The 12,048-nt window shown below is 41.7% G+C and overlaps 1 protein-coding gene across 1 annotated transcript in view; it reads right to left on the bottom strand.

The window, feature by feature from the left end:
- Nucleotides 1–12,048, bottom strand: part of cacna2d2b (calcium channel, voltage-dependent, alpha 2/delta subunit 2b) — a 45,187-nt gene that overhangs the window by 6,895 nt on the left and 26,244 nt on the right. The window contains exons 13-31 of the mRNA XM_053674106.1: nt 11,249–11,327; nt 10,912–10,961; nt 10,629–10,718; nt 7,943–8,008; nt 7,263–7,337; nt 6,925–6,999; nt 5,810–5,881; nt 5,502–5,573; nt 5,357–5,418; nt 4,601–4,677; nt 3,813–3,873; nt 3,542–3,639; nt 2,086–2,176; nt 1,457–1,519; nt 1,239–1,342; nt 790–888; nt 429–520; nt 237–284; nt 68–139 (exon numbers count right to left, since the gene is read on the bottom strand). Of these exons, the coding sequence (XP_053530081.1) occupies nt 68–139; nt 237–284; nt 429–520; nt 790–888; nt 1,239–1,342; nt 1,457–1,519; nt 2,086–2,176; nt 3,542–3,639; nt 3,813–3,873; nt 4,601–4,677; nt 5,357–5,418; nt 5,502–5,573; nt 5,810–5,881; nt 6,925–6,999; nt 7,263–7,337; nt 7,943–8,008; nt 10,629–10,718; nt 10,912–10,961; nt 11,249–11,327 (1,446 nt within the window). The remainder of the gene's footprint in view (nt 1–67; nt 140–236; nt 285–428; nt 521–789; nt 889–1,238; nt 1,343–1,456; nt 1,520–2,085; nt 2,177–3,541; nt 3,640–3,812; nt 3,874–4,600; nt 4,678–5,356; nt 5,419–5,501; nt 5,574–5,809; nt 5,882–6,924; nt 7,000–7,262; nt 7,338–7,942; nt 8,009–10,628; nt 10,719–10,911; nt 10,962–11,248; nt 11,328–12,048) is intronic.

Raw genomic sequence — 12,048 nt, 5'->3', positions numbered from 1 at the left:
TATAATACAAGTTTCCGAGCTGTGTCTATTTCTAAGTATAAAAGAGCTAATTTCCAGAGCATAATACCCTTTTCCAGTGGTCTCTCTGATTAGACATCACCAGAAAGCCTCCATCATCAATCAGGTAGCAGAGCAGATCCTGAAAGATCAGCAGCGTTAGCTGAGAAGTCATGAAGCATCTACTGAATGTTACCAAAAAAAATAAAAAGCAATGCAATCAAAGCTACACCACTCACGTCACTGTTGACCTCACAGTCCATCTCACAGGATCTGGAAGGACCACACTGTAATACACACACACACACACACACACACACACACACACACGCAAAAACAAACATGCAAAAAGGATGAGCGAGTAGTTTCACAGATTTATATATTTATATTCATATATTTTTTTACTAATAACCGAGTGCAGTGTGTCCTACCTTGTGAGAGCCTTGCCTGCTGTCAGAAACGTTGCTGGCCAGAATCTTGAACTTGTCGACCCACGCCTCCAAATCCAGCTTAACCCCAACCACTAATCACACACACACACACACACACACAAGTAAACACATGCAGTCACCAATCTGCAGCTAAAGTTTGCTTATGAACGCTAAGACATTATGAGGAAAAGCAGAATTTTCCTTATGAGGAAAAGCAGTCTCATCCTAAACCCTGTCACTTCTGCTTAATAAACACCTAAGCGAACACAGAAGGATTTTACTTGTAGGGTCATGGGAAGATTCTTAGAAGTACACACAAACACACACACACACACACACACACACACACATACACACACACCTGCTGGTTTCAGGGTTTTGCCTTGCACCGTAACCTCCACAGCAGTTGAGACGAGGATCCCCACCGTGCCGTTCTCTGTGATCAAAGAGTCCTCCAAGGCTGCAGGTCAAAGATCACAAAACGTGTGCATCGGTTACACTGTAGTGAAGTTTTACAAACTGGTCACTTACATTCACGCATCTCAACCACAATGTTTTCTTCCCATGCGCTCGAATGAGTGTTTCTACAACAGTTCTGGACCTGCTTTATATACAGTAAGTGCCCTCAGATGTGCCTGTGATCTGACCTGTGCAATGGGGGCTGCCGGGGAACATAAATATAAAGCTTATGAAAATAAAGAGATCAGTTCCTTTTTGCTATAGTGTTAGAACTGGGACAACGCTACAAGGCATCGTGGGTGTGATCATGTGATGTCAGCATGTGACTGCGGTGTGTAGTGTGTAACTTACATGTGCGAGTTGGGGCTCTGAAGATGTAGCCCTTATTGTCCAGACTGCGGCGGTAGAAGTTGGAATTCAGAGGCTCTAAGTCTTCATCCCAAGATTCCGCTGCTCTGAAAGAGGCAACGTCAAATACACACACACACACACATAGTGTTCACACCAAGCAGACAGTCAATCAAATCTAAATTCCTCATCAGACATTACACTTATTTTTACCCACTTACGAGTTTGGATACACTCTGGTGAGACCTCCATCAGTGGACGCAAACAACGCCAGGAAGCCATACCTGCCCAGAAGACCGCATTTATTCTAAATCAACAGCATTTATATACACTCGATACATGTCCAAGCAGCACAAATTAGGATTGCTATTCCATATAAACATCCAGAATAATAACAGTGACGGTTTATATCTACACAAACTGTAATCTCTTTCATTCCAAGATCAACATCTTCTACCTTCTTCAGGGTGGCGGGGGAACCTGGAGCCTATCCCAGGGAGCATCAGGCACAAGGCGGGGTACACCCTGGACAGGGTGCCAGTCCATCGCAGGGCACAATCACATACACACTCACACACCCATTCATAATCTACGGACACTTCAGACGCGCCAATAAGCCTACCATGCATGTCTTTGGACTGGGGGAGGAAACCGGAGTACCCGGAGGAAACCCCTGCAGCATGAGGAGAACATGCAAACTCCACACACACAAGGCCCCGGTGGGAATCGAACCCCGGACCCTGGAGGTGTGAAATGACCTCACACCATGAATATCCATCCATCTATCCATTTTCTGTACTGCCCATCCTACTGGGTCATTTCTCAATGTAATCTATTAAAATCTCCTCACGTGTTCAGGTCCTTGTTCTTCCAAGTCTTGGAGGCCAGCTGCCAGATGATCCCCGAATCCAAAATGGCGTTGTGAATCAGGCCTTGGTCACCTGTTACAAAAATCAATCGGACCTTCAGGACTGCTGTTGAGTTTGTGTTGATATTGTACATGTGAATCTCCCTCTCTTGTTTTTATTAAATCAATAGTAGGAAGCTAAAGAATGAGTACAATTTGTTACTGATACCACATCAATGTCAAGACTCTAAACATCCTGTATAATGACTATTATATATAATAGTGGGTTATTTTTTAGTGTCGCCTGGCACGGTCACTGTCTTTTCTTAGTGATTAGCGCCCCCTAGTGCTCAGCAGTGTGCTTGGGGATTGTTTAAAATAGAACAATAATAATTGTAGAGACATTATAACATGATAGTTACATTAATATATGCCATCAATCAGACCAGTCAGCCCATAATTACTAGTAAAACTATTCGCTATGGTAAGTTTTAATTACTCTACGGTATGTTCATGGTCGGTAACATAATAAGTGAGGTAAAGATGTACAGTATCTCACAAAAGTGAGTACACCCCTCACATTTTTGTAAATATTTGATTATATCTTTTCATGTGACAACACTGAAGAAATGTACTCACTTTTGTTGCCAGCGGTTTAGACATTAATGGCTGTGTGTTGAGTTATTTTGAGCAGACAGCACATTTACACTGTTACACAAGCTGCACACTCACTACTTTACATTGTAGCAAAGTGTCATTTCTTCAGTGTTGTCACATGAAAAGATATAATCAAATATTTAAAAATGTCAGGGGTGCACTCACTTTTGTGAGATACTGTGTATACACTACCGGTCAAAAGTTTAAACACACTCATTCTTTATTTTTATTTTTTCCCCCCACATTTTAGAACTATAATAAAGTCATCAAAACTCTGAAGTAACACAAATGGAACTATGGGAATTATGTGATACAAAATAAATCCAAAATAAATCTAAATAATTTAATATTTTAGCATCTTCAAAGTAGACGCTTTTCGCCTAGAAATTCCAGAAATGTATTCTTGGCATTTTCTCACCTAATTTCTTGAAGAATCTTGCTTTTTAAACAGTATTAAATGAGTTCCCACCTACGCTGCACACTTATTGGCTACTTTTCGGAATATTTCGCTCCAAGTCGTCCATTTAAAAAAAGTTTTTTTTGTAAATAAAATGTTAGTTTTCAATGAAAGAAATTAATACGTTGGCACAATTATATTTTTGTCTTCAACCCCATTTTCACACATTTAATCACCTTCAGATTTTTAAGATCATGAGAAACATTTCAGTCGAGTGTCCACAAACATTTGACTGGTAGTGTGTGTGTGTGTGTGTGTGTGTATATATATATATATATATATATATATATATATATATATATATATATATATATATATATATATATGAGATGGAGAGGTACGCACAGTCCTCTGTCTCTGGTGTGATCTCCACCATCAGTGACAGGAAGCTCTCCAGAAACTGGGTGTTGTTCTCGGCGATGTGCAGGTGCTTGCAGTATTCTCTGCAGAAGAGGAAATAAATACAACCGTTATAGCAAGTCCCTCACCGTCTAGCACTCTCACACTCACAGTCACACACACCTCTCAATTCAGCTTCTCTCTCTCTTTCTCACACACACACACTCACACACACACACATAAAACAGATCTCCATGCAGTGCACCGATGCCAGTACCTCGGGGCCAGGAAAACATGTCCGTCTGTCTCGAAAGTGCTGGGCAGCAGAGACTGCAGATCTGTAGAGACAGCGAGAGCGCTTTATATGGACAGGAGACATTCGATATGGCTTATTGAAAAACTGTCTAGATGTCAGATTATATCATAAAATCACAACAAGATACGAGGCGCAAGCTTTCAACAGGTCACACTTTTCCAAGACATCAGCTTTAAATAGTGATTCAGCATCAAGTTCAGCATCAGGTTTCTAATCGATGCCAATGAGTTCTCTGGAAAATTCAGTGCTTTTTAAATGGAAAAAAAGGGCTACAGACTGCCAAGTCGAGTCTCAGGTTGTCAAATCTGAGAGACTTCCCAGCCTTCGTTCACACACCTGATGTCTAGAATGATTTTCTGTAAAACCGACACTCAAAAACAAGAATATTATATAATCGCACTAAAAACATCTGTAATAACAGAGAATGCTAAAAGTCCATCAATGCTGAATCTGCACCATGCTTGATAACTCACCAAAACAGTGATGAACTACATTGTGTAGTTACCATAACATATATTTCTTACACTGTTTCAGCCCTAGACTCTTCTCCTGCTTTAGACAAAAAAAATCGCTATCTGCCTTATGCTTCTCTGTGTTACAAATAAAGATTCTGCATTCATTTGAATGATTTTTTTAGCATGCCACAGACTATCAACACGCCCACAGGCTGATGTGACATCAGTACTATATTGCGATATGGCCATAACGATGAACCACTTCAGCCTCTTTTTTTTTTTTTTTAAACTCACACTGCAGTTGGAGCATGACGTCACTCAGGTCAGCCTGGATGTAATACTCGCTGTATGAAGGCAATACCAAGCCCAGACTGCAGGGGGCAACAGCGCATCACACATACAGGAGACACCAGACAAGAAAACATTAGTTGGATTAGCAGTCTGTGAACAGAGTTGGAGAATCTGATCATCTTTAAACAAAGGTATCACGGTATGCTTATATAACTTTATCACGACAAGAGCTAAAATAAATATACCGATGACATTCTTTAGTACATAGAATACAGAGAAACATTATTTTGAAGTCAGGATCTGTATACCCTTAAAATATACTTCAGACAGGAAGGAAGCTATTAAGGCAAAAGTATTTCAGACACTTGACCTTGCTGTGACCTTGACCCTGTTTGTATCCATTAAAAAATCTACTCAGTCCATCTTCTGGCCAAAATGATATACAGTACATACATATAAAATATCTATGATATACGTAAACAATTCAAGCACTCGTTCTTGAGATATCACTCTGACAAGAACCTCGACTGGACAGGCTGAAAGAGAGACGGACGAACGGATTAACAGACGTAGTGGACAACCCGAAAAAATTATTCCTCTATCACCTGGTGGGGAAGCCATAAATCAGGACGTATTCACAAGGATGTTCTGGTACCGAAACATACAAAGGAAGAAACATACAGCATGTGGAACAGGCCGAGAAACACAATGCAGGTCATAACATCTTATGAATTTGGTTGTACTGAGCGCAGGTCTTACCTGTAGTCAGTGTCGTTGATGGGGGTCCACGCGTACGTCCGTACTGCCTCATCGATATAGCGCTAGACATGGGGAATAATAAAAATATATTATAAACTACACATGCATGCAAAGCACATAATGCCTTTTAAATGTATTTACGTACCTCGTCCATCGACTTGACGAGAGTCTTGATGGTCAGCTCTCCTGCTCGGCCGTCTATCATCTGCCTTCGGATCTTGGGAAGAAAAGGTCAGAGAAAGCGAGTTTACTGGGAAAGAAAAACTACTAAAGTCAATTAAAATCAGTGAATAAGTAAATAAAAATAAAAAAAACTGGACAGTAGGAGTTCTCCATTTCACTCCAGTCCTTAGTGTCCCAGTGAGACTAGTGTACTTCATGTAAACCTGCTCTAAATGAACCCGAATCACACGCAGAAAACATTTCTGGTTCTGTAAATGTTTTTGTTTATACCTCCTGTTTATTGCTGTCTTCCACTTCGGCATCCAAGAAGTCCAGAGTCATGGGTTCAGGCAGGTCCACCACCTGATAACAGAAATGCATTGTGGTACAGAAGCTTGCTGTTTACTTCCTGGTTTTTCCCCTCAGTTTCTGGCCCGGCTTTGCCACGGCCAGGACCCAAATTTTTGTTTGGACAGGCTGGTTTTTGGCAAAATCGTTGTTTTACAGTTTCATGTCTGTCATGGTGACCTGCGTGCTTATGTTCTAGTTCCCATATTTTCAGGTTGTCTAGATCTGATATTGTTTTGGTGTTTCCCCAATTTCAAACACTTCCTCCGCTAAAAGCACAGCGGGAGATTCAAGTCTACAGGAGATTCAAGTCTACAAATTATCTCATGTCTGCAGTATTCAGGTGTAAAATCTCTTCAAAAAAAGAGTCTGAAGGAAAAACACTGCTCCAGCTGAACTCAGAAATGTGTCTTTTACCAAAGCTTTAACCAAAATTAGCTCCGCCCATTTTACATCGTAGTGAACATGTAGACATCGCAAGGTCACAGATTATCCAGTTTGCACTGTATAATACAACCACACGACCCACATTAACCTCATTAGGAAGCATGATGAAATCAGTTTCCCTGCATCTTAATTACAAAATGGGTCGGATATAGTGATTTTCTACGACAAGCCAAAAAAAAAAATCACAAGATGAGGTGTTAAACATTAGTCATCAGTATGATACGATTCGTCATGCAAGTCCATAATCAATCCCATAATCCCTTCACACCAATCACACATTGGCAGTACATACAAATAATTAAAAAAACAACAAAAAAAAACGACAAGCTAAATGAAATGGTGTTAAATTTGGTAGAACATTCTAGAAACCTCCCAACTATCACCTCCAGGCTGATCACACGGATCTGAGTTTACTGAATTCTGTGTAGAAGAAGTGTGAGCTCGTGGTGATCAGAGGTATACTGGTTTCAGCCCACTTCTCCTGTAAGACGTGAGCCTAATTAGTGATAGCGTTGTCTGCTATACAGGACCAGAAGAAATACCGGTTCAGTTCACTTCGGTTAGCCTCGGTTAGTCTTTTTCTTTTGCTCAGACACTGTCGTGCTCATCACCTTGGTCTGCAGGTTTGGGTGAAGGAGCAGATATCCGTTTGGGTCGATGGCAAAAATGTAGCCATTGGCTCCAAGCTACGAAAAATTCAAACAAAACAACACAAAAATATGATAATTTCTATTAGTTTTGCAAATGTTAAGCAGATTTCCAAAAAGTGGTCAATGTGAACTGATTGTGTTTCTATGAGATACTGTCGTGTTAAATATTCTGGAAGAATAAACCCTGGCCACATGCACCGTTCACCCAGTGAGCTTTCTCGTTGCCCCTTATGTGTTCAGATCTATTGAGTATGCGGATAAAGCAGGAAGTGTGATTATTCTGTAAGAGCAAAGCTCACGTTATAGCGCGGCGCGAGCCTCTTCAGTTCGTCCAGGTGAACGTCCACGCCCATCACTCCCAGGATCAGCTGATTCTGTACAAACACCATGGTACAATCAGTTGGAGAAAGGAGTGCCAGCGTACCAAAGTGTATCAGTGTACCAGCTCTCATTGAAAACGAGCTCTCTCTGATTGCTTTGTCGCTGTGAGTGGCTGTACGTGTGAACGTCACTTTAGGCCAGTGATCAGCTCTATAGATAGAGTCACAGTGTTTGCCAGCAATTTATAAAGTATATGATGACGATGATACTTGATATCATTTCTATGATACACCAGGGTTACCTATCTATTTTTTTCCCAGCTGAACCCCCTCAACCTAAATTAGAGTCGCCATTTTATGATACTTTTCATTTTGTGAAGTATTTCAATATCATAACTACTGTATAGTTAGTATGTATAAAATGTACGTATGTATAAAAGGAGAGATAATAAAACTTTTTCTGAGCAAAACAAACAACATTTTCTAAACATTCAATACAAAATATTAACATCAAATCAGCTGCTTCCAATCGGGGTCTGTAAATGTTATAACACATTATACCTCAGAAACGTTTATGGTGATAAAATTTTTTAAATGATCACGATACCAATATCATACCATCATATTGTCCAGCCCTAGTGATGCTGATGATGAAATACCTGAGAGTTTCCGTCCATGGTGAGATTAAAGACAGGCATCGTCCCGGTCACCACCAATCCCAAACCCTGTCAATGACCAACACTACATCATCAGTACACATTCCTTCCACAGGCCACAGATTCGGCGTTACTGTAATCACCGTCTGCTCCATTCGTTCGTGTATTTAAAAAAAAAAAGCAAGAAAATGTAATAGAGGGAAATTTTGGCATTGACTACTTTATGAACAACAAAAAACTTTACAGTTGCACATGTTGGTCAGCCGCTTGTTAACCGGCTGTGATTGATTCATTACAATCCCCTGCTGCTCTCTCAATATTAAACCCCCACTGGAGTATTTAATGAAGGAATAAATGAAAGAGCAACCAACAGGATTAAAGAGGAAGCAGAAGATGGAGACCACATTACTCCATTACACAGATACCTTCATCCTCACAATTACAACCTACTGTCTGTCTGTCTCTCTGTATGTCTGTATATCTGTCTGTGTGTCTGTCTATTTCTCTCTCTCTGTCTGCCTGTCTCTCTCCCTGTCTGTCTATCTGTCTCTCTGCATGTCTGTATATCTGTCTGTGTGTCTGTCTATTTCTCTCTCTCTGTCTGCCTGTCTCTCTCCCTGTCTGTCTATCTGTCTCTCTGCATGTCTGTATATCTGTCTGTGTGTCTGTCTATTTCTCTCTCTCTGTCTGCCTGTCTCTCTCCCTGTCTGTCTGTCTGTCTCTCTGTATGTCTGTATATCTGTCTGTGTGTCTGTCTATTTCTCTCTCTCTGTCTGCCTGTCTCTCTCCCTGTCTGTCTATCTGTCTCTCTGCATGTCTGTGTATCTGTCTGTGTGTCTGTCTATTTCTCTCTCTCTGTCTGTCTGCCTGTCTGTCTGTCTGTCTGTATGTATGTCTGTCTCTCTCTGTGTCTGTCTGTCTCTCTGTCTACGTCTCTGTCTATCTCTCTCTCTGTGTTGGTTTCTCTTTCTCTCTTTCTGTGTCTCTCGCTCTGTCTGTCTGTATGTCTGTCTGTGTGCGTGTGTGTCTCTCTCTCTGCCTGCATGTCTGTCTCTCTCTCTCTCTCTCTCTGACTGTGTGTCTGTCTCTCTCTCTCTCTCTCTCTCTCTCTCTCTCTCTGCCTGCGTGTCTGTCTGTCTGTCACTCTCTCTGCCTGTGTTTCTGTCTCTCTCTCCCGCTCTCTCTCTCTCTGCCTGCGAGTCTGTCTCTCTCTGCCTTTGTGTCTGTCTCTCTCTCCCACTTTCTCTGCCTCTCTCTCTCTCTCTGCCTGCGTGTCTGTCTGTCTGTCACTCTCTCAGCCTGCGTGTCTCTCTCTCTCTCTCTGCCTCTCTGCCTGTCTCTCTCTCTCTCTGCCTGCGTGTCTGTAATTTATTATACTCAGTTTGTCACATGTTTCTTGTCCTCCATCTGAAAGCACATTGGATAAATTCAATTCAATATTCACATTTTGTATCTCTAATAAATTGAATGCAGTACAAATTGGCATGTTTATTAAATCATAAAAATAAAGGAGCCACCTTAATATTTTCAGGTGCTGTTATATTCTTTTTAAATGTCGATCTTATATTCCCACATCTCAAGTAAATTCTCCAGTGAAAATCAAGCCTGCACATTTTTAATAAACTGTTTTTTTTTCCTGCCTCATCTACAACTCGTTTCTCCCACACACACACATGACTGATTAATATTCATGAAGAGACTCCCACTGTTCATTAACATTCATTAGCTAGATAATATCCTTCCTACGTTTTGCACGTCATCACGAGCGGCCTTTGTCTTTTTCTCCTGCTGTTTCAAACCTAGCAAAAAATATATCCCCGAGTCATTTATTCAATGTCCTGAAAGCACAAGGTCATACTGTCCTCTACGTGTGTGTGTGTGTGTGTGTGTGTGTAATTTGCTTCTCCCATGGCTTTTTGCTCATTTTTTGACTGTGTTAACACTTCTCCTAACTAGAGAGTGGTGTGTTTCATCGAAAATCACTAAATAGTACGTGAAGAGTATACATCTTGAAGTTTTTCAGTATTTATTGTTTAGTATGCTTAAATTTGATTGGCCACCACAGCAAGTTCTTCAGATTAAGTTCATTACTCATTACTTTTAAGTTCATTACTCATCACACTGTACATGAGCTCAATAAATTCGGATTATATGGTGAAGATCCTCTAACGGCAAAGTGAGCATGTTAGCATGTTTCTTTTATGTTTCTCCATCGCCGCTACCGTATCTGTAGCTGTGCCACGTGCTTGCTGTCGTCCTATCGCTGCATTAGATTATCCTCAGGAACTTCCCACACTGACGCACCTGTGTCATCACATTATGCGCTCTAAGCCCACCGAGAATCCTTTTACAGACGTGAGTGTGTGAGTGTGTGTGTGTGTGTGTGTGTGTGAGACAGCAACCGGGTCGAAAATCAAACAGTGTAACGCCAAAACAAGAGGAAAAAAGATCATTTTTAAAACATATGACATTTCAGTTTACTTTTAGTAAACGTCTTCAGGCTACTTCCACGACGACTCCAGTCCATGTGTGCAGTGTTTTATAATATTCACATACTACACTATGGTGTAACTTCCCCTCACTCCACGCCACATAAATCGATCGGTGTGACGTGATATTGCAGCGAGGGAGCGGTGTGCGGTTCTGGGACGTGCGAGCACACACTAATCATGCAGAGAGACTCTCTCACCAGGGCGTCCTGATAAACGTTGGTCCACTGAACCTGCTTGGCACTTCGCCCAGCCAAGACCATGGGGCGACCAAGCACATCCAAATACTCCTGTAACACACACACACACACACACACACACACACACACACACACGACCCAGTTAGTCCAGCATACCAAGGTTTGATTCTCTACTAGTTTATAAGCACAATTTATCATTCTACAGGAGCAGTGTGTGTGTGTGTGTGTGTGTGTGTGTGTGAGGGAGTGAGAGAGAGAGATCGTAAGTGTGATGGATTCTCACCTGGGTGTTAATCCTGATGGCGCAGATGGAGCGGATCTCAAAATAGTAACCTGCAGGAGGTAGAAGGGAAGGAGTGTGTGTGTGTGTGTGTGTGTGTGTGTGTGTGTGTGTGTGTGTGTGTGAGAGAGAGAGAGAGAGAGAATTTCCTTCAGCACAAGGCAGTGATCATGCTAATACAGCTGGTCTAATTTTAAAATACTCTGGAGGAAGATGTTGGGTTTAAGTGACAGTCCTTACCCTGGCCCCTATACAACCGAATTAGTAAGCTATCCATGATGCACGCACACACACATACACACACACACACACACACACACACACACTCTCAATCACTCACCTTTGTTAGCGCAGGCGATCCACTGCAGCGGCGTGACGTCGTAGTTGTGCTGCCCCACTGAGAACGTAAACACTCGCACCTTCAGAGGAGAATTGAAAACGTCCGAGGTTAAACCTCTCGGTCCGAGTGACACAGTGCACTGTTCAGCTCAGCACGCACAACGCTAATAACCGAGCTCCACTTCCTCCCGAAACAGGAAAGACAAATGCACAGCGAGCACGCACTGATCAGACAGCGGGGTGTTTAAGGTGTTGTTGTAAACCTTGTGAAGTCAGCTGTGTCAGAGGCGTCGAACACAACACGAAAGGACTGTTTAGCACGTAACACAAAAAGGAGTAAATATAGACATGTATTCAGCGTGGACTCGAACCCCGCCTCTGTATCGAGCACCACGCTACGCTTGGCCTTGAATAATCCTTCATGCAGGCGGTCTTGACATATTTCCAATAATAACTGGACTGGATTTAAAACATGCGGTGAACACAGTGAATAAATTATTTCATCTAAACTATATTACATAAACTAAACTGAAGGAACGGAATTAAAAAGATCTCACCCGATCTCATTCACATGCCATCTCATTTATCCAAAGCGACAGGATACACCTGAGCAGGTAAAAGGTTTAAAGGTGTTCCTAAAGGACTCTCCAGTGCAGGCTAGGATTTGAACTTACAGCTTGATAAGTAGTAGATGAGAGCCTCAGCTACAAGAATATCAGAGCACGATATTTCAAGACATTTCTACACGTCACAATATAAATTTCCTGTAGCACAGTCTGGTGTTACTCCGCCCCCTTAGGC

This window comes from Ictalurus punctatus, chromosome 21 (assembly GCF_001660625.3).
Source record: "Ictalurus punctatus breed USDA103 chromosome 21, Coco_2.0, whole genome shotgun sequence".
NCBI classification, from domain to species: Eukaryota; Metazoa; Chordata; class Actinopteri; order Siluriformes; family Ictaluridae; genus Ictalurus; species Ictalurus punctatus.
Note: the sequence above shows the minus strand (reverse complement) of the source record. Positions and strands in the feature narration are given on the sequence as shown.